This window comes from Condylura cristata, unplaced genomic scaffold (assembly GCF_000260355.1).
Source record: "Condylura cristata isolate star-nosed mole 26May11 unplaced genomic scaffold, ConCri1.0 scaffold00034, whole genome shotgun sequence".
NCBI lineage: Eukaryota > Metazoa > Chordata > Mammalia > Eulipotyphla > Talpidae > Condylura > Condylura cristata.
The window spans coordinates 13308584-13329424 of NW_004567135.1; the positions used below are offsets into that span (position 1 = coordinate 13308584).

Below are 20841 nucleotides of genomic sequence, written 5' to 3' on the forward strand. Positions count from 1 at the left end.
CTCAGCACTTGCCCGCCAAGTGTCCTGCTCTCTCCCAGCATGCTCTGCAGGAGTGTTTGCTCAGTCACCCTGACCCACAGGGACTTGCGGTTCAGTCTTTGAGGCTGAGTTTCCTATGGGTTTGTGGTCCCCACTTCAGACCACGCCAAGACCCCACCGCCTTCTCCTCTCAACAACAGAGACAGGGAGACCACATTTGTTTAAAGGGCCACAGAGCCAAACTGTCTCATCCCTTATGAGAAAAGCATTCACATGCTGACCCACGTTGGTGTCAACCAGCATGAAAAATCGATGGAATCCACACAGAGGGGCGAGGCAACAGAAGAGTCAGCTAAGACTTCTGGGTTTTTCTCATCCTTATGGGTAATATGAATTTTCTGCGGCTCCAGCCCCCACCTCCACCCCATTCTGAACTACAAATGAAAATGGTGGAAGATGCAGTAAGATCATAGGGTGGGAAGGAAACCCCAAGGGTCATTTCAAGCTTGTCCCTGTCGGGGGCGGGGGGCGGCAGTGTCAGCCGAGCAGGCTGCAGCTGTGTGAGGATCCGCGGGGAGCGAGCGAGGGCTGAATTCTCCACAGTGCATCTGAAGGAGGCCGAGCCCAGCAAAGACCCCGACGCCTTTGTGAAATTCCATTTTGGTGCTACGGTTGCTAGCAGCCGGCCCCACACCAATTCCAGTCAGCAAATGAGCTGTCTCTCCTCTCCCATGTCTCCAAATGGCAGAAGGAAGCTAGACAGCCACTTTTGAGTTTCAAGTCCCCTACATTTTCAGGCACTTCTTTCAAGGGTTGGGCAGTTATTCCCATAGAACTGGTTGTTTCTGGGCCCTTCCTGGGGCACAACAGTTTAAGATGCAGCACTGCAAGCGAGCTGCAGCTGCTTGTGTGCAAGTTCAATCCCCAGCCCCACAGCTGACCCACATGGCGCAGCAGACCTCTCCTGACCCACCCGCTGCTCCCCTCAGCAGTGGACTTCGTCTGCCAGCCTATTCTGCTCCCTGCTCTATCTCTGGTGAAGCCTCTCACCGCCCCTGCACCTCTGGCCTGTACCCCGTTCTGTATACATAAAAAAATATATTTTTTTTAATGTTTAAAAAAGAAATAGTTGTTTCTTCAGACAGAAAAGCAGAGCCTGACCTGGAAACCCCAAAAACTGTGGGCAGCAGTCTCTGGCGCCCCGCCTCTTACCTGCGCCAGGACGTACTGGCACTCCCCAGGGAACAGGTACTGCAGCCCGTCAAAGGTGAGGTAGTGGGCCATGCCGATGGTGGAGCAGGTGGCATCACACACCTGGTCAGTGCAGTTCCACTTCCGGTCCCGACAGACACTAGAAACAGTAACGGCAAGGTAGGGACTTGGGTGTCAAGGTCTCGTCTGGGTGCTGGAGAGGAAGGAGATACTGAAAATGCCACCAGCCTTCCAGGAACCCTCTAGAAGTGAAGGACCCATGGCATGTGGAGTATGGAATGCACTGGACTTCTCAGTCATGAATTGACACGTTCTTTAGAGCACAGGGCCCGAGAAGAGAGAAGGGAGCTTGGAAGCTACTAGAAAGTTACATAGAGGAAACTGAGGCCAAGGGGTAAATGAGTTGTCCACAGTGATCTAGGCAACCAGAGGAAGAGGCCAGACCCTCTGGGGACCTCTGCTGCAAATCTGCTAAAGCTCACGCTCCCCAGGGGGGCCTGAGAGTGGGCCCAGCGTCTCTGAGCAACGGACACAGGATGTGTGGGACAAAAGGCAGAGCAGCAGGAAAGTTCTGAGTCCGGAAAAGAGTGATCAAGGGTGACCCTGTGCCAGAGGAGGCTTGGAGGGGGCACAGCTGTATGTCTATATCTCAGAGCTTTGCCAACGGCCACAAGGCCCCATCCCACCGCACACCGTCACCAGAGAGGCGCAGAAGCCCACCCATGCGTCAGAGGTGGTGAGCTCAGACCACAGCCTCCTCCAGTCCCCGACTTCCTGCCTCTGAGCACATGGCCTTTGCCTAGAGCTGTGGGGCCCAGAAGTGACGGGCAGGGTGATCGGGCAAAGCCCAGGGTTACAGGAAGGTCAGCCGAGGAGCCAGGGAGGAAAACCAGCCCCCTCCGCAGGCAGCAAGGCCAGACACGCTTCTCCCACATGGCTTGGCACTTGGTCACACGCGCAGGGCTAAGAAGGAACCGGATCCTTCCCTCTCCCGGGCCCCACATCCTAGTCACTAGGGGAGTTCTCTGAAGAGCCACGAAGCCCTGGGATGGAAGGTTCTCCCCATTTTACAGACAGAGGCACAGAGGGAAGAGCAACCCCATTCCCAGAGGGTGCAGGAGATGTTTGCCAGCTGTCTCTGCCCCGCGGCACCCCACTCCCACTCACCCCACCTGGAGCCACCAGGTTCCCAGGAAAGCCCATCCCAGGGTCTCACCAAGTGTTGCAGTCAATTGTCACCGTCTCTCCTGGGGCATATTCTCTGCCCTGGTGGAAGCAGGGACACCTTTCCAGGGCCAAACATTTGTTTTCGTGCCGGACCTATGGGACAGGAATCCAAAGTCTTGGGGTCACAGTGGGTAGTCTAGAGCCTGAGAACAGCCCTGCGCCCCTTGGTGCTCCCCAGCTCAACCGAAGACACACAGGCCACCCTCTGCCCCACCTCTTGCTGGGGACGAGGCTGGCACCTTGGAAAGATAAACCCTTACGCCAGTAAATCCATGCAGAGGGCTCCCCCAAAGGCAAGACTTATCGGCACAAGTTAATACAGAATTTGCCACTGTATAGAAACCGAGTGTTTGACATCAGAAAAATGACTAAATCCATTGAAGAAGTCCCAAATGATGACTCCTATGGAGATATTAAAATGGCCCTTTGGAAGACTCATAAATGATATAAGAAATATTTGTGCTGTTCATTTTCAAACGGGGAGGGGGGCTGTGTATACATATGGTCCCAATTATGAAACTGTACTTTTTCTTTTTTTCAAAAAGGACTTGAAGGAAACATAGACGTTGTCTCCAGATGGTAGGCTGGTAGAGGGAAATTTTATTTTCTCTTTTGGTTTTAAAATCCTTTTCCAAATGTTCTTCAGTGAGCATGTACTATGCTGATAATTAAAGAACACAGCCATATATTTAATAAGTGACAAAATTAATAATATGCTAAATACGCTGGAAATAAAAGCTGGACACTGGCAAGGAGCAGGGATGGGCCAGACCAATGCCTGGGGTGGGGGAGGGTTGCTTTTTCTGTTTGTCTGGTTTTTTTAATTATGCTTACTGAGGTAACATTGCTGTGCCATTCTCTAAGTTTCAGGTATACTGGGTCCACACCTCTGCCATCCGGGGGCTTTCTCAAGGCCCCATGCCCGTCTCCTCCCCCAGGCCTGAGATGCAGATGGCCTCCATGGGCCACTCTGCACCCCTGCCCCCACTTCCCAGACCAGGGAGTCTCTGTACCCCTCAGGTCACTGGGGTCAGGACAGAAAGAGCTGAGCTCCGCAGGCCCTGGAAGGATCCAGAAGAGCTGGCCAAACCCACCCTGACCCCCAGCACACAGCACTGCCCCAGGGCAAGCCGGACATCGGCTTTGGCCAAAACCTTGGATGAGCGAAGGGATCCCTGGCTCACCCTTAGGCCCCTTAAGGGAAGGGACTTGGGTTCCAGAGCTACCTGAGGAGAGAGACTCAGTTATCCCAGACCAGCCCGAGGCCCCGGGGCTTGGATGGAGACAAAGTCCAGGAAGGAGCTACAGGAAGGTTTCAAGGATCCTAGGTTAATGTGTCTGTGCGTGTCTGCGTGTACCTCTGTCTGTGTGTGTTGAAGGGGAGGCCAGAATACCCCCACTCCTTCACCACTACCTTCACCAGACTTGGGGTGTTCCCTGAGTCCCCAGCGCCTGCCTCAGCACTGGGCACAGTGAGAACCACTGTTCTTTGAAGACATTGAGCTTCAGTGCCTCAGCCACAGAGCGAAAAATGTCACCCTACAGAGCCTTCAAAGGCTTTCGCTTGCAGGGTTCATTCCTACATCCCCCACCCCCCACCCCCAAGCTTTGTGGGCTCTGAGTAGAGCCCCAGGCCTGCCACCTAGTGGCTACTCTAAGACTGACAGGCCCTGCCAGGAGAGGTGGGGTAGGGGGGTGGAGGGGTGGGACCAGTCAAGTTCACCAATGCTCTCTCCAACCAATAAAGGGGGCCAGGGAGGAAACAAGTTTTCCACTATTAGAAACAAGGACAGCCAAGGGCCAGAAGCGCGATGCAAGAGGCACAGGATGGAGTCCAGGGAACAGTCCTGGCTCACCTCACCCCACTTCACCTCAGCACATGAGCTACCAGGCCCCTTCCGCAGCTGGGTTGAGCACCCCCTAAATTAGTTCAGTGTGCATGTTAACGCCTGGCCTCCCTCCAGGACAGACAGCACACTGCCAGATTGCCCAGCGGTGCGTTCCAGGAAGCCCTGCCTTCCTGCGAGGGACATAAAGCTCAAGCCCAACGTGGCCACCTCCTTCTGCACGGTCACTGACAGACCACGGCATCTCTCTGCCCTGGTTAGTTTTCGTGAAGGGATATTACTAATTACAGAGATGACAGGGCCACGGGGTGAGGCCTGCAGGTCAGAGCTGGCGCAGGGACAAGGCACAACCTTAGAAGGTTCCAGGCCACACCTCAGCAGCAGGCTCCCGGCCAGACCAGGGAGCAGACAGCACAGCCAGAGAGCGCTAAGCATGAAGGACGTTCGGGGAACAAGGACGGTAAAGGCACAATGCAGACGATGGACAGGACCTGGAGAGGCCAGCGGCATCCCTGAGTGAACTTTGTGACAGCATTTAAACCTCGTGTTCAAAATGAAAAGCGCCGTCTAGACCAGTATTCAGCCTTGCGGCACACCAGAAGGGTAAAGAGAAAAGGTTTGTGAATGTCCTTCAGAGACTTCAGAAGAAAACAGGCAGAAGTATTTGTCACTGTTAGGCATTGTTCTTGGAATCTTGAGTAAGATCAGCTCCTTCTAAGAACACAGTGCTAGATCCTGGTCGGCTGAAAAGAAAAATAAGAAATAGTGGAAACTGGTTTTTTTACTCTTCTCTAGAAAGGCCCCATCTTCCCCTCCGCCTACAAGAACACCATAATAAGCCATCCTCCAAAATGTCGCTCGCCTTCCAACTTCCCTTTGTTCATTCTCCCACCCCATCAAAACTTCCAGCTCAAAGTATCTGAATTCAAGAACCAGGAAAGTATCTGATTAAGTAACTCATACTAAGGTGTGGATGACTTCCTGGGAGAATTCATAAGCTTTTTTACAGCTCTTCTTGTTAACCAAAATGAATTGATACTTATTATCTTTCAGTACATCTGACCAAGTGACAAGTTATAGAAGGTGAAGGAGACACTTCTGAGGCAGGAGCCTTTTAAAATATAGGGGCCCTCCCTGGTGGCTGGGTTAAAGCACGGCACTAAGAAGCAAAAGCCACTTCAGCATGAGTTCCATCCCTGCCCTGGAGGTGACCCACACGGCACGGCAGACCCCTCTGACCGGCCCATGGCCCCCCTCAGCAGTGTACTTCATCAGTCAGCCTGTTCTGCTCCCCACTCTGTCTCTGCTGAATCCTCTCACCACACCTGCACCTCTGGCCTGTACCCCAGTTCTGTATGCATAAATACATTTAAAAAAAAAAAGCATTAAGAAGCACATAGCCTAAAAGTTAAAAAAAAAAAAAAAAGACACCTATAGGATTTATAATGCCTTCATCTGAGGTCCACTATGGATGGGACTCAAGCTCCAGAGTTGGGAAAGTAATGCCAAAGCTTTGTCAGTGTTCATCCTGGCCAGTGAGAAAACTGGGCACCAAAATGTCAGGGGCACATGCCAACACGTTTCTTAGCACCAGAAGAACTAGGTGTCGGCTCAGGAAATGTAACCCTACTTCCGAGGGAGAGCATCTCCCTGACCGCATACACTGAGCGTCTCCCTGACCGCATACACTGAGCGTCTCCCTGACAGCATACTGCACTCTCTGGGACCAGGACTTCAGCCACATAGCTCTGAGCTTTGAACAAGACTAGGCCCAGCCTTTCCTCAGTCTCCTCCTGGGAGATAAAGGGATTGAAATCCTGGCTTCAGGGTTCCCTCCTGGAGAGAAGGAAGCTGTGGCTGGAATGGGGCCCAGGAGCAGTGGTTTGTGCTTTGCTGCCACCTAGTGGTTAAAGCAGGTAATGCTACCCTAACTTAAAGGCAAGACGTTTGCTCAAGAATTTTTAAATTACAGAAAAAGACTTGAGGAAACTTTTACTGAGACCCCTCATTTTACTGATGCAGTGGGTCTCATACTACAGATCCTGATGATCAAAAAAATTCCCCTCGTGTGTGTTAATTACCTGTCATGCCTCTGTCCATGATAGGATTTCATGGATTTTACCCCGTGGTTTTCAAATACCCATCGTGATTGAACTGTTATTTACTAAGTAACTCCCACGTGCCTGTCACTGTTCTCTCAGGTCCTCCTAACTGTGCTGCTAATCCACTCTTACAGCTCAAAACAGAGAGATAAGTATTTTAAGATTTTAAATGACTTGCAGTCAGCTATAGAAACACCAGGAGCCAGGAGATCAATGTGAAAGTGTGAACTCTTGCTCAAAGGCCCTTCCACACAGCTTCTCCACCAGCCCCCTGACTACAGACCAAAAGCATCCCCAGCCCCCTGTTCCATGCCAGAAGTTGGGGCGGGAGCAGATGGAGTGAACCAGCATCTTCCTCTCCCTGCAGGTGCTAGCCTGGAACAAACTCCCTCCCTGCCCCCAACATTCTCAAATAGGTTCACTGGCCTCACAGTGCACATCAAGAGGACAGGCAGTCTTCAACAGACTGCAGCACTTCTCCAAGTATGGGCCTCAGGCCGGCGAGGAGGTAAGCCAGAAACAAGGAGGTGTGACAGCCACCTGGGGGATTTATCACATCTGTAGCGTCTACTGAAGATTAGCAGGGGCGTCTTCTCTGTTATAAGTCTTTGCCTTTTGTTTCGTTTTTCTGATCACTCCTCTCTATTGTATTTGCAGATGCTCTGTCCCATGTAGACTGGAAAGTTAAACTCCGTGTGATTGGGTATTTAGACACAAGGTCTCCCCCGTGGACAGGAGGACAGAGTGGGTCATCACAGGCTCTGAGACTGAGCCTCGGTCTTTACCAACATAATTAATTCGATTCCTGTGATTCTATAGCAATGCTGGTTTTAAAAGCCCTTTCGCATACAACTCCGCCAAACCCACAGCCGGTGTGTGATGAAGGCAGACCAGGAAGAAACTGTGTGTCCATGTCACAGAGGAGGGGGCCGAGGCTCAGGGGAGCGTGAGAGACTCCACTGGGGTGCGGTCAGAAAGCAGGGGTGCCTGCTAAGAACTGGCCTCTGCCCTCCCGCTTGGTGACCCTTCTGCTTGCAGAGACCTGCCCCCAGCAAAGAGCTATTTCCTTGCCTTCAAGACCTCAGAATGCAGAATCCCTGACTCTCCCCCAAACCTCAACACCACGTCACGTCTCCCCCGCCCCCGCCCTTACACAGGGGACAGAAGTGCAGAGTAACACCCGAGCCGGACAGCGGTTTCCAGCTCCTTTTGCTTTACAGTGTGGCCAGGAACACGTGTTCAGTGCTGCAGGCACGTGCTGTGCACCTCATCAATCATGCGGACTTTCCTGCCCTGCCAAGCCTGGCCTCAACAAGGAGCCCTTGGGTCGACATCGTTCCGAAGCAGTTGTGAAAATAAAGCAGTCTCTCGCACCCTGAACTTTGGCGCTTGTTACCCGTGTTGGGGGGAGGGTGGCCAGTTAGAGGGCAGGTCTCCAGCGACCTCACGAGCGTTCATCAGCAGCCTGCACGTGAGGGGTCGCGGACAGTAAGCAACAATCGTGGCGAGACACACTGAACTGTCTGTACTGTGCGCTTCCCCGCGGGAGGGAGTTCATCTTGAAGAGACGCTGATGCTGACTTGGTCTCCCGAGTGAGGTTGCTTTTGGCCAGCGCCTCCTGTGATGTTGGGGAATGTTTCCCAGGCCTGGGAAGGCATGGTGAAAACCAGGGTGGGTGCGGGGGTGCACAGAGCAATGGAGAGAGGGTGGAAGGTGTGAGCCGTACAGTGAGGGTGTGACGTGGTGTCTCAGATGATATGGGTATGGAAGCTACTGGCAAATCAACAAAACTTAAGAAAATAAAATTTCTGTATTGATAAAAAGATCAATCGATAAAAAAACAGTAAGTTAAAATAAGCCGTTCCCATAAAAAAAGGGGGGGAACAGCACAGTAGCGACCTGTCCCCTCCGATTTCTCTGTTTTCCTGCTCCTATACGCCCTCCCTGGGGCATAAGGCAAGACACCCAGTTTGGGGGTGCTCCCGAGCCTCTCTCTAGCTCCCCCATTAGAAGAGACCATCCAAGCAGTGCCTCCATCCTGCAGGAGAAAAAGCTGGAGGGGAAGGGAATGGGCCACCTGCCCCGCACAGGGTCCACTCCCAGCTCCCAGGGAACCGCAGGTGACACCCCAGTTTCCCTCTGCAGAATAGTGGCAGCTCCCCCCGCCCGGGAGCCTGTATCACTGACACCGCCACAGCACAGCAGCCATCCTGCCCCTCCCATCCGGCCTCTACCACACCTGCCCCAACCCCTTACCACTCACTCGGAGATGGAGAATTTGAGGCAAGAAAAGAAAGAAGGCAGGATGCAGTTATGAGAAAAGTCCAGAAGTCGCCTCCTTCAGGTGACAAGAATAATTTGCATATATTGTTTCCCACAAAGCTGGCCGGAGGTCAGAGTTGGGAGGGAAGTACAGAGTGGGGCTCAGGCTGCTGCACCAGTGAAAGACTAGAGGGGTGCAGAGGCTGCAAAGCAGTGTGGCCCCCCAGAAACTACAGCCAAATGCTGCCCCAACCTCAGAACCAAGGGGTAGTAAGAGCTGGTGGAGACCTCAGGACTCTTTCCAGACAAGGAGGGAAGGCTCAGTGCAGAGAAAGGGGTCGTCCTGTCCTGGCCAGAGGTACAGCCAAGACACCTGTGTCTTCTCTTGAAACAGTTACATGTGTCTATGCAAATTATGTGCAAATGATATGCAAATAGGCAGGTGCCCTCGCTCCTTCACACCAGGCATTAGCCCTCAGGAAAGCTCTAGTGGAAGTGCCAGTTGACACTTGTATTTTTACTTGTATTTTGCTCAGATCTCACCAGGACACCCTGGCCCTTCCTTGCCATCTCTGTCCTTAACTGTGGTGGCTGACTCAGCCACCAAGGACTCTCCCCCACCTCCACCCCATCACCACGACCGCTCCAGCTCCCTAGGCCACCTCACTCAGCCCTGCCGCTTACCATGCCCGGGGGGCAGAGGCAGCCGGACACACAGCCGGTGCTCATGCACTCCAGGTCGTAGTTCTGGCAGGTCTTGGCACACTCCAGCCCCTCCGCCCTTGGGTTGTCGGCCGGACACACCAGCTTGACCATGGGCGGCTGGCACAACAGGCTCCTTTTGCCTGAGAGACAGAAATGAAAAGGGACATTAGCCGAGGGGTGATGGGTGGCCCTTCTGCATTGCCCTTTGACCCCTGATTTCGGTCACTCAATTCCAAAATGGGTAGCTGCCCACTCCCTGGGTTACATGCTGCCCAACCGCCAGCTGGGTCTTCCCCTGAGCCCAGACAGCAGCCTCGCTCCTCACCTGGCCCTCTGCCCTTCAGCCAGCCTCCCTCTGGGGCCGGCTCGCCTCATCTCCTTTCACACTGCTGTAGCAGGTGGCACTGAGTCCTGATGGATTACAGAGATGCCCAGACTCAGGCTCTCAAGGACTTGGGCATCCTCTTTTTCAAAGGCACCCATGCAGGCCCCAACAGGGCTGTTGCTAAAATCCTTACAAGTAATGTGAAGTCACGAAAACCTTAAAGGGACCTTTGCTCCACTGTCCTCCTGGACACAGCCTGGTCTCCCTACCTGCCCTCCAGCTGTGCCCAGAGTGGGCCACTGTCCCTCTGCTCCCCATGCAAGATCACCATCTGGCACCTACGTATCATATGTATCTATGTGCGGATTGTGCACCCCGCCATGAAGGTGGAATGAGGGGAGGTCCCCTGTGTTCTTGGAGGTAGCATGTTTCCTGACAGGCAGTAGGCATCAGTGACACAGCTGGTTGATAACACCTTTCAAAAGCCCTGCTGCACTCATAACCCCTGTATCCAATTGCAGAGAAAGATCTCGAACGGTCTCCTATGGACCAGCGATCCGGGATCTCCAGCCTTGTTTTTACATGGAAACCTAAGTTAGGAAACTGAAACACTAAAAGGTGAAATGGTTTTTCCAAATCACACAAGATTCTAGGAGGTGGTTGACTTTAAAAGAAAGGATAACTTCCAGGGGCCAGCCTAGAAGACTTAGAGCATGAGACAGCATTGACGGCAGATCCAGAGGGAGGGAGGGACAGACAGGAGGTGGGCATGTGGGGAAAACATTATAATATGGAAGAGCAGGAGGAGGATTCAGTGACCTTGAGGTCTGCTATGGTCTGAATGTTTGTGCCCGCCCCCAAGACTCCCAATTCATAGGTTGAAATCCTACCCCATGATGGTGGTATCAGGACATGGGGCTTTGGGCCAGTGATGAGCTCACAAGGGTGATGCCCTCATGAGTGGGATTAGTGCCCTCCTACTAGACCCTCGGAGCTACTTGCCCCTTCTTCCATATGAGGATACAGCAAGAGGTCTGGGACTCCAAAGAAGACCCCCACCCAACCCTGCTGGCACCCTGATCCCAGACCTCCAGCCCCCAGAGCTGGGAGAAATACATTCTGTGGTTTATAAGCCCTCGGTCTATGTTATTTTGTGATAGCAGCCCAAATGGCTTGGGACAAGGTCAGGAATCCTGACTTCAACTGACAAGTCACCCAGGGACTTGGGATCCTGCCAATTGACACCCATCAGTCAGTCACCCAGGGAACCAGACTCCCCACCTGGGCATTGGAGAGAGGAAGTGAGAGACAGAAGATCAAGCTGGAGGCTAAAAATGGTCCCTTTGTCTGCCTCAAGCACACTACTCACTCCCCTCAAGAGAGCCCTTTCTAACTAAGTATACATTTCCCAGAAAGCAAAAACACCCCTGTAACCTCTAAATGTGAGTGTGGCCCCACCAGGTCACCCCCTTCACCCTTCTGTGTCTGGCCTTCCACAGCAGCTACTAGGACCTCCAAATGTGTCCAGCTCTCTTCTGCAAAATGCATCTGAGAAGCCTGCTAAAGAGGCGGTCTTAACTACGCCCCTGGAAAAAAGGGGTCATGGATGGAGGAAGATTTCACCCTCTTGCTGATGACCCGCTCAACTGGCACAGAATCCCCATGGGCAAAACAGAGGTCTTTCTGCATCCATCTAGCATATAACCCAAGTTGTCATCCTGCCTCACTCGCTTGCAGCCACCCCTGCAGAGGAGAGTCTAGGTCTGACGTCACACATGTGCACAAACACACACACACACACACACACCCGCAACAAGTGCGGCCTCCCAGACACACGCCTGAATGCACAGCCCCAGGGACGCATTGACCAGCAGCGGGTGACAAAGAGCCCAGGCCGTGGGGTCCACACTCACTTCGGGGGGACAGGGGGCGGCCGAGGACCGAGTCTGGCAGCAGGCTTCCCGGGGCTGTGCTCAAGGTGCAGTGCATGACGCCATCATCACAGTAGCTGCGGGGAAGAAAGTCAGCTTGCAAGGGCAGCGACCCTCGTGTCTCCATTTCCTTCCCCACCCTCCACCTGCGCTTCCCATGCCAAGGCCTGTCTGAAAGCCTGCCAAGGCCATGGGCAGCCTCCAAGCTGCTTGACCCAAGAAACTGCTTCCGGTTCTCCTCTTGCTTGATTCACTTCAACAGCATTCATTGCTCCTGACTACTCCATTCTTCTAGAAAAAGAAAAGTAAATCTCTCCTGGCTCCCGGCTCCCGTCCAGTGTCCCCAGTGTCCACTCTCAGCCTCACTGAGAGCCCCACTCTCTCCTCACTCACCATGTCACCCACATCCAGGTAATTACAGAGATGACGTGTGAATCTACATCTGTAGCTCAAATCTCCTTTGAGTTCATAGATTCAAATGCCTATGTGATGGCCAGATTGGGGTCTCAAAGACACTTTGAAGTCAGTATGTCCAAAACTGAATGTTCCCTGCCGCACCCCCCCACCCCAAAACTGGTCCTCTGCCAGCTGATTCATTTCGAGACACCAACTCCCATGTGCTTTCACAAACCCGAAACTGCTTCTCCCTCACCCCCTAGTTCTGGCCTATCACCTGGACCTCGGGCTTTGACTCCTCAGCCTCTCTGTCTGATTGTGCATCTCCATTGCCACCAGCCACCGCCCCCTCAACTGGACAGGTCCCTGGCCAATGCTTTCAAAACCTTAGCATCCCACAGATTTCAAAACCTAAATCGGAGTAAGTGGCATCCCTTCAACAGCATCTTAGGGTAAAGATCAAAGTCCCTACTCAACCTCCAGGCCCAGCCCTCTGACCCCGCCCACAGCTCCCTCTAACCCTCAGGCCAGATCCTGAAAGTGCATCGCTCCCTCCCAAGCTAGCACTTAGGCACAGCCTCCTTGATGGAGAGTTCTTTCTGCCCAAAACACACACACACCCCTCCTTGCCTGTACCGCCTGGCAAGTGTTCATAGGCCACACTTCTCTTCCAACCTCCCTTGCCACTTCACACACATTTGAGACACTATTGGGCCAACACCTCTCTCTGTGCCTGGATACAAGATCCAAAAGGATGAAGGCACCTGAAGGCCCCCCTCTTGCTCCCCTTTCTACCCTCAGATCCAGCAGAAGGCTTTGCATCAAGGACTCCGAGATTTGCACCATTCTTTGACCCCGCCCCCAATTCCAGTCTCCGCTTCTACAATGGGCAGTAATCTCCCTGGTCTACAACCCTGCAGCCTAGGACCCCGTGCTGTCCCCTCCTACCCTGCACCAGGGTTGGTCTGTGTCATGCAGGGACACGCTAGGTCACTGCTAAGGTGAGGACACCCAGCCGCAGCTGCCATCTTGGCGCGTTCTTCGATCACGCTCTCCAGCCTCTGGGGAAGCCACATCCCAAGAAGCCCCATGGAGAGGCTCACCTGGCAAGGAACTGGGGCCTCCCGGCAGCCCCCGCCAGCACAGCCTGGAGGCCACCTCACCTTGGACCTAAGCCAAAGCCAAAGCTTAACCACTCTGGAGTCCTGACGCTTGGAAATTGCATGGACTTTTTTTGTTTAATCTAAATCTAGAGGGTCATTTTTTAAGCCGTCCTAGATAACTAACATAATTTTATTCCGTTTAATATGTAGCTGATGGAGTGTGTTCTTACACAGCCTGTGGTTGCCTACATGCATGGACGTTTAATACTAAATAAATGGCACAATTTTACACCCCTTGCAATGCTCAAGTCATTCGGCGCCAACTCTGAAGATTCTTCTGTTAACGCACATCTGTCCTGGTGCTGGTGCCCAAGGCCACATGCATCCTGCAATGTGGGTCCACCCTGTGTTAGCCTCCAGGGACCCACACACATTGTCACCCACCCCTCAGTGTCTTCATTCACACACCCTTAAGAACCTGCACGTGAATGTCTTAGTAGATGCACCCAGGAGCGGCACGGTGGGACTCTGGGGGGGGGGACCCCAACTTGCACGTGCCAGTCAGCGGCTCTCCTAGGTACAGTGGACCTGTGTTGAAGGAAGCAGTGCACCTTCAAGGTGCCCACGGGTCTGGAGAGGGGGGCTGTGGGCAGGGTCAGAGGGCGCAGGGCCTGGGAGACCACATTAAGGGTTTGGCCTTTATCCTCAGTCCTGTTGAGAGACGCACTTGAAGAATTGCAAACACAGATCTGACATATTCAGAAATCAGTTTGGAAAGGACACCTGGAGGGTCAGAGCCAGTCTGTGTCCCACCAGCAGCAGATCAGGGATCCATGACCCACGGCCTTGTCAACACTTGGCATTATCCAGATTGCAAGTGTTTCTCATGTAACAGATAAGAATTCATATTTACTGTTGCAAGTTATATTTATCTGATGATAATGATTTTGAATATTTTGGAAGGTGGCTGCTGTTCTGTCAAAAGTTGCTGAATAAACCAGAGACTCAGCACTTCCTGAATCTGGGCTCTTGGTGTTTCACTGATACCTGGTTAAAAAGTCCTGTCCCGGGCCTTCCCTGGTGGTGCATCGGGTTAAAGCACAGCACTAAGAAGCTAAAGCCCCTTCAGCAGGAGTTCGATCCCCGCCTGCCCTGGAGGTGACCCACATGGCGCAGCAGGCCTCTCCCGACCCGCCTGCTGCTCCCCTCAGCAGTGTACTTTGTCCATCTGCCTGTTCTGCTCCCCACTCTGTCTCTGGTGAATCCTCTCACTGCTCCTGCACCTCTGGCCTGTACCCCAGCTCTGTATGCATAAATAAATACATTTTTTTTAAAAAGCCCTCTCCCGAGGTCAAGTCATATGCCATTTGGACATGATCCAAAAATTTAATCATGTATATTTATGTATGTACATAGTTATATAATATACAATTACTTATAGTTATTTATAATTTAATTTATAATCAATTTATTTAATTCTGTAATATAGTCTGACTCATATACATATGTATGTAAATACACACATACACATATATATATACTTGAAGATAACTTAAAAATCAACTCCTGGGTCCTCCCTGGTGGTGCAACGGGTTAAAGAACAGCACTGTGAACCTGGCTGCAGCCACCTCAGCACGAGTTCAACCCCTGCCAGGGAGGTGACCCACATGGCACAGCAGACCTTTCCTGACCTGCCCACTGCTCCCCTCAGCAGTGTACTTCGTCAGCCAGCCTGTTCTGCTCCCCACTCTGTCTCTGCTGAAGCCTCTCACCGCCCCTGCGCCTCTGGCGTGTACCCCAGCTCTGCATGCATAAATAAATAAATCTTAAAAAAAAAAAAAAAGTCAATTCCTGGCCCTGAACCCAGCCTGGCTGGAGAAAGTTCTCTCTGGGCTGGCTGTTTGGTGATTAAATAAGCGGAATGAGAAATATCCAGCCCACGCGTCTTAGCACGAATTCCTACCGCCTTTTCTCACGGGCATCACCAGCATAGCCGGGCTCATTCTGCATCATGTTGTTTAGGGAGTAAAAATAAACAGCTCCGGCAAGCCCTGAGATCCCTCTGGCTCTCATGCCCCAGGACCCACGACATCCAGTTTTCTAAATGAAGTGGAGAGACCGGTTAGTCAATAGCCGTGGGTCCAGGAGGGCAGGTGGGGGGCGGGGACCCCGCCACCGCTCACCTCCGCTGTGCCTCCCTTATGGGAAAGCCATGGGCACACTGCTAGCCTCAAGGCGCCCCAGCCTGCTACCTCCACCTTACTCACACACTGCTCCCCCACCCTAGGTCTGGCCTGTCCCCTTGCCTTCGAAGTCCTCTGGAAGCCCTGTCCATTGTGCATGTCCAACGCACCAGCCATCACCCCTCAACTGGCCAGTGCAACCTCCTAACTCAGTAAGGAATTACTGTTGAGGTTTGGGTGGATAATGGTGTTAGCATGTTGTTTAAGCATTTATCTTTTACACATACATTCTGAAGTGTTTTCTGATAAAATGATAACTTTTAAGTTTCCTGCAAATTATTCCAACCAAATAGCAGGAATTCAACAAAGTCAGAATGGCAAAGTGCTGATAACTACTGAGGCTGGGGCTGGACGCCTAGGCCTCCTTGAACTTCTGTCAGATCAGAAGCTCTCCATGACCAGGACATTTATTTGGGTCTCCCCAGTAGATGGTCACTTTCCTTGAAACTCACACTGGTTCATCCCTTGATCCCCCACTTCTAACCCAGACCTGGGACAGAACAGGTGCCAAGGAAGTATTTGCCCAACAAGTGTTCTGTAGCAATTTCTTCTGTGATGGCCACAGTCTGCTGACACTGACCACAACAGGGACCTAGTGAAGGGCTACACGGCCAGCATAGCCTGGAAACATTTTTCAGGGATGTGCATGAAGCAAGCACATGACTCTGGGCGATTTTCTCCCAGCTTGAAAGCTTCAGCTGGAGAACACTGACTAGAGGCTGAGGAGGAGAGGCCAGGAGAACTCTTGTGTGCTGTTCTAGAAAAAGGAAACTGAAGCCAGGCCCAGGGAAATGGGGCTGGCACTGAAGCATGGAAGCCCCGCTGCCAGCCGAGAGACCTAGAACCCTGAGGGGAAGGAAGCAGTCAGTCCTGGTGACATCCCAACCTTGCTTCTGACTCACTGTGCAATTCTGGCCACACCATGCCTCTGCAGGGCCTCAGTTTACCCCTGGTGCAATGAAGGACTTGGAGGCCCATTTTCTTTCCCGGCTCAGATGCCAGAGGTCCCTGGCCCCGGGCCGGCACCTACCACATGGTGTGATGATCCGAGAAGATGTCTTCGGGCTGGAAGATCTCGCCGTCATAGTAACAGGGGCACTGTGCCTTGGGTACACAGTCCCCCCTCTCATCCAGGTAGAGCCCTGGGGGGCAGAAGCAGCCCTCCAGGCAGACGTCGTCATTGCAGTCCTCATCCGGGAAAGAGAGGGAGCGGCAGGTCATATTGCAGGGGGTCCCGCACTGCAGGTACACCTGGCCCTCAGGGCAGCTTAGCGCTGGTTGAGGGAGAAAGGGAGATCCCGTTCAGGGGAAAGGACCACCAACCTAGGACTTAAGGCACTACCCCCTGCCGCTGTGAGCACCCCCTAGTCCTGCCCCTTTTTCCCCACTATGAGCAGAAGTACTTCAATGCCCACAAATGTCTCCCATACACGTTCCTTCCTGTGCTGAACCAAAGCAATCGTGCTTAGTCCCTAAATGCTCAAAGCCCAAGACAGGTAGAAACGACAGCATGGGTGGAAACTATGAATATCAAAAACACCCGAAGGGCAGGGCAGGGATCTCTCCCATGATGGCCAGGAAGAATGGCTTCCCCTCGCTGAGCACCCACCCAGTGCCGCTTTTCATAGGTTTCAAGCCCTTCCCACCTCTCTCCTTGAGCTCTTTCTTATTATTCCCTTTCTACAAGCAAAATGCTTATGATGAGAGACTTTCCAGGTCAGACCTCCTACAAAGAAAGGAAGGCAGCATCGGAACTCAGCTCCCCGTGACCCAAAGGTCACCATTGTGCTCTAAAAAGGGATCAGTCCCACAGAAACCCTGCGTTCGAGGACACGCCAGTCACAGTGGGGGGGGGGGGAGGGCCACTGGGGGGGGCAGACCCCTCTGCCCAGGGCCTCGCTCTTCCTGCCCTCGCCATAGAAAGGCTCAGCCAGGAGAAGCAGGGCCAAGTGGCCGAGCCACTGAGGGAAAGAGCTCTCCCTCCCATACCCTCGGGGTCCACCCTATTTAGCTCTGTGGGCTTGAGCAGGTCCCTGGCTGAAGTATAAGAACAATCACAGCGCAGTTATGAACTGAGGGTGCTCTCGGATGTTCGGAGGACCCCTGGGGACACAGCCCCCAGGCAGCGAGGCGTGAGGAGCACTTTACCCTTTCAAAATGCTTCCTGAGATCGACCAGCTGTTGTCCAAGAAATGAGAACCTCACTCTGGGGATAGGCCTCCTGGGGCCATCAGGATCCTTGCCCCTGTGCATTCTAAAAGCCATTTCTATTGCAGGAAGCACAGCCAGAGCATTTCAAAAGACTAACAATTTAGTTAGTCAGCACTGGCACGGGCCTCAGCAATGGGAGAGACACCCCCTCTTATAACTGCTCTGGGCTTGGTATCTGGGGGGCACAGGGGAGCACAGGTTTCCAGAGCCATGTTAGGCATGGACTTCTGTCTGAGCCAGCAGAACTTGGGCCAGTGGGATGAGTTTTAGATGGGGCCTTGGACAGTGGAGATGGAGATCGTCTCCATCCACTGCATCTACAATAAGGGCACACCTCACCCGGGGCTGAGGGCTCTGTGCCTCCCACAGACTAACTGCTGTTGGCTGGCAGCCAGGACCCGTGTACCCCGGGCCTTGCTCCCCAGAAGAACGAATACACGTTATGTGCCCACTGGGAGTCAAGGCTGTGCCGGACTCAGGATGCAGAGAGTGAGATTTGATCCCCGCCTTCAAGAAGCCCCTGTTCTTGTCTTCCCAATTAATTCATTCATCATCAATTTTTCTTTTTAAGTTTTGGACTTCTCCCAAATCGCCCATAGCCTCTTGCAAACGAACCACACGATTTTCCCTTGCTCCGTGAGTGTCCCTGACTCTCCCTGTGTGACCTCAACTTCCAGATGGAGCAAGTGGTTTGGGAAGTTTGGCTCATTTCGCAGAAGGCGAATGAGGCACAGGTCAAGGAGAAGCCTCTAGCTGAGCTCACGTCCAGGTTGGAAGACAGAGGCAGGAGCAACCCAGAGCCTTCGGGCCGGCCGCCTCCCTGCCGCGCCACGCAGGCCACAGGGACCAACGGCACTGGTCCGTCAGAGGCCCCATGAAGCCTCTGATACCAAACCCTGTTCTAGCCTCACTTACGCCTCATCACGTCCCTCAGTTTCCACGCAGCAAACCCAGGTGAGGAAACTGAAGTGTGAAGAGCTGAGGTGAAAGGCTCAGGTCACACAGCTGGGAGGTCATAGGCATGTGCCAGGGGTGCCCACAGCTTCTCAGCCACCCCAGAAAGCTCAGTCACAGTCCTTCGGGATGCTGGCCAGAGCCTGGGGGCTCAGCTCCAGAGGTTTCGGGAGCCACAGCCATGCATCTCGTGCTTGCTCTGGGCCATCTTAATGCTGCCTCTGCTCCTCTCTTACAGGTGACTTAGACTCCAGACACGAGTTGGCTCATGGCTCCCCATGGGGAGACACTTCTTGAGGCCCCGCTGCCTAAACTTCTTTTCAGATATGTGACATAAGTGCTTTCACCATTCCTCATAGCTCCTATTTTCCATTTAGGGACCAAATATATAACTTCACCCTAAAAATCAAGATCCAGAAGGGAGGGAAATGCATGGGACTAGGGTGGTGGCACAGGGATGATCTGGTGATGGGAAACCCGCGGGGATTACAATCGAGATGGAAAAAAAAATGTGCAAAATGATGTGAAAATAAACTTTGTAATAAAAAAAAAAATCAAGATCCACTATGTATCCTCCCAAATGCCCACCTCACTTCTATGTATCACTACTCCTCCTCCACAGAGGAGAAACACGGCTTCTCTGCCAACAGAGCACCTTTAAGACCCTGGTCCAGCACACCGCCTCCAGGAAGCCCTCTTTGATTGCCCCGCTGTCATCTAATTACCCTTTAATTCAGTGCTGTAGGTGCCTAGCAGGGAGGTGTTTTTCCTGTGCCCTCGGGAAGATTTAGAGACTGTAGTCATCGCTACTGCCCAACCCACTGGGCACGCAGCAAAAGCTCCCAGAACAACCACCACAACAAAACGAGTACAATCCAGCCACTCGAGGGACCAGAATGTGGGACAGATGCCCACTCTGGTGCCCGGAATCTAACCACACAGAGCAAGACTCGAAAGTCATCTGGGGACAATGATGTTATTCAACGGCCCATCACTTTGCACAACGCCAGAGATTTGGGCCAGGAGCCCAACGACGGTTTGCCTGGAGCTAAACAGCAAAACAGCAGCGCAAGCGATTCCCCTCACTTCACCAGACCCTCCTGGATGCAGGGAGCCTCGCGGCCGCCCATCCCGCCTCAACCTGGCTGCTGTACTAGCACCGACCACTAGGGGGCAGCAGCCACGGGACCGCTCTGGGACCCGGCCCCGAGTTCCAGGTCTCCAGGTAGGGTCCGACTCGCGCTCTGGCCAGGCGCCCGAGGAACTCCATGGACCTATGAGAGAACCAGTCTCCACAGCACGTCCTCTGGCACGTGGGGGGTGGGAGGATTGTAAATGAATTGCTCCCACATGCGGGTTTGTCAGAGGCCCTGGCCAGGAAGCAATAAAGTCTCTGCAGTGTTTTAACCGGCCAAGTGCAGGCTGGATTTCTGGGGGGTGGGGGGGCTGGAGAGGGGGTGCTGCGGGCTGGGAGGGCACGCACCACAGAAGCTGGGCTCCCGCCACGCGATGCGCACGCCTTTGCGGGCGCAGGCGGCGGCGTAGTCGGCCACGGCGCTGCACAGGCAGTCCCGGCCGTCGGCGCACGCGCACACGTCGTAGCGGCAGTTGCGCAGGTAGGGGGCCGGGCCCACGGCGCGGTGGCAGGCGGCGAACTTGGCGGACGTCAGCACGGCGCAGGCCTCCTCGGCAAACCTGGCTGCGGGGAGAGAGGGAGGGCGGGGCCTGGCCGGGGCGCTCCGGGGCCCAGCTGCAGCCCTTGGCCTTGCCCCCTAGTTCTGGTGCGGAAAGGCCCTGACCAGAAGGCGCAGCTGGTGCTGCTGGACCACGGGCTGTACCAGTTCCTCGACCAGAAGTAAGGGGCGCAGGGGGGCCGGGGCTCCCCGGGGCCGCGGCCGCCGGCTCACTGCCGCCCCGCAGGGACCGCACGGCGCTGTGCCAGCTGTGGCGGGCCATCATCCTGAGGGACGACGCCGCCATGAAGACGCACGCGGCCACGCTGGGGGTGCGAGGTGAGGCCGGGCCGGGGGCGGCGCGCGCAGCCCACTCAGCCCCCCAGACTACTTCCTGTTCTCCGAGGTGCTGATGCAGCGGCCGGTGCGCCTGGGCCAGCTGTGGCGCTCGCACCTGCTGAGCCAGGAGGAGGCGGCCTACATGCAGGCCATGGCGCGCGAGCACTTCGAGGACATCATGGCCGTGCTCAAGGCGCTGCCGCGCTCCATGCTGCTGGTGCTGCGCAACATCAACACGGTGCGCGCCATCAACACCGGCCTGGGCACCCCCGTGGACCGCTACTTCCTCATGGCCAAGAGGTGGGCGGGCGCCGGGCGGGCGGGGCGGGGC

The 20841-nt window shown here is 53.9% G+C and overlaps 1 protein-coding gene and 1 long non-coding RNA gene across 3 annotated transcripts in view; one reads left to right on the forward strand and one right to left on the reverse strand.

The window, feature by feature from the left end:
• The window catches only part of LOC101636163 (von Willebrand factor), a 104412-nt gene that overhangs the window by 39876 nt on the left and 43695 nt on the right, over positions 1 to 20841 (reverse strand). For both annotated transcript variants that reach the window (XM_012732432.1, XM_012732433.1), the window contains 6 exons: positions 19982 to 20197; positions 16364 to 16607; positions 11574 to 11668; positions 9315 to 9475; positions 2408 to 2511; positions 1192 to 1330 (listed from right to left, as the gene is read on the reverse strand). In XM_012732432.1, the coding sequence (XP_012587886.1) occupies positions 1192 to 1330; positions 2408 to 2511; positions 9315 to 9475; positions 11574 to 11668; positions 16364 to 16607; positions 19982 to 20197 (959 nt within the window). The remainder of the gene's footprint in view (positions 1 to 1191; positions 1331 to 2407; positions 2512 to 9314; positions 9476 to 11573; positions 11669 to 16363; positions 16608 to 19981; positions 20198 to 20841) is intronic.
• Positions 19472 to 20841, forward strand: part of LOC105854351 — a 4966-nt gene continuing 3596 nt past the window's right edge. Inside the window, exon 1 of the long non-coding RNA XR_001146031.1 lies at positions 19472 to 19723. This is a non-coding gene — a long non-coding RNA (uncharacterized LOC105854351). The remainder of the gene's footprint in view (positions 19724 to 20841) is intronic.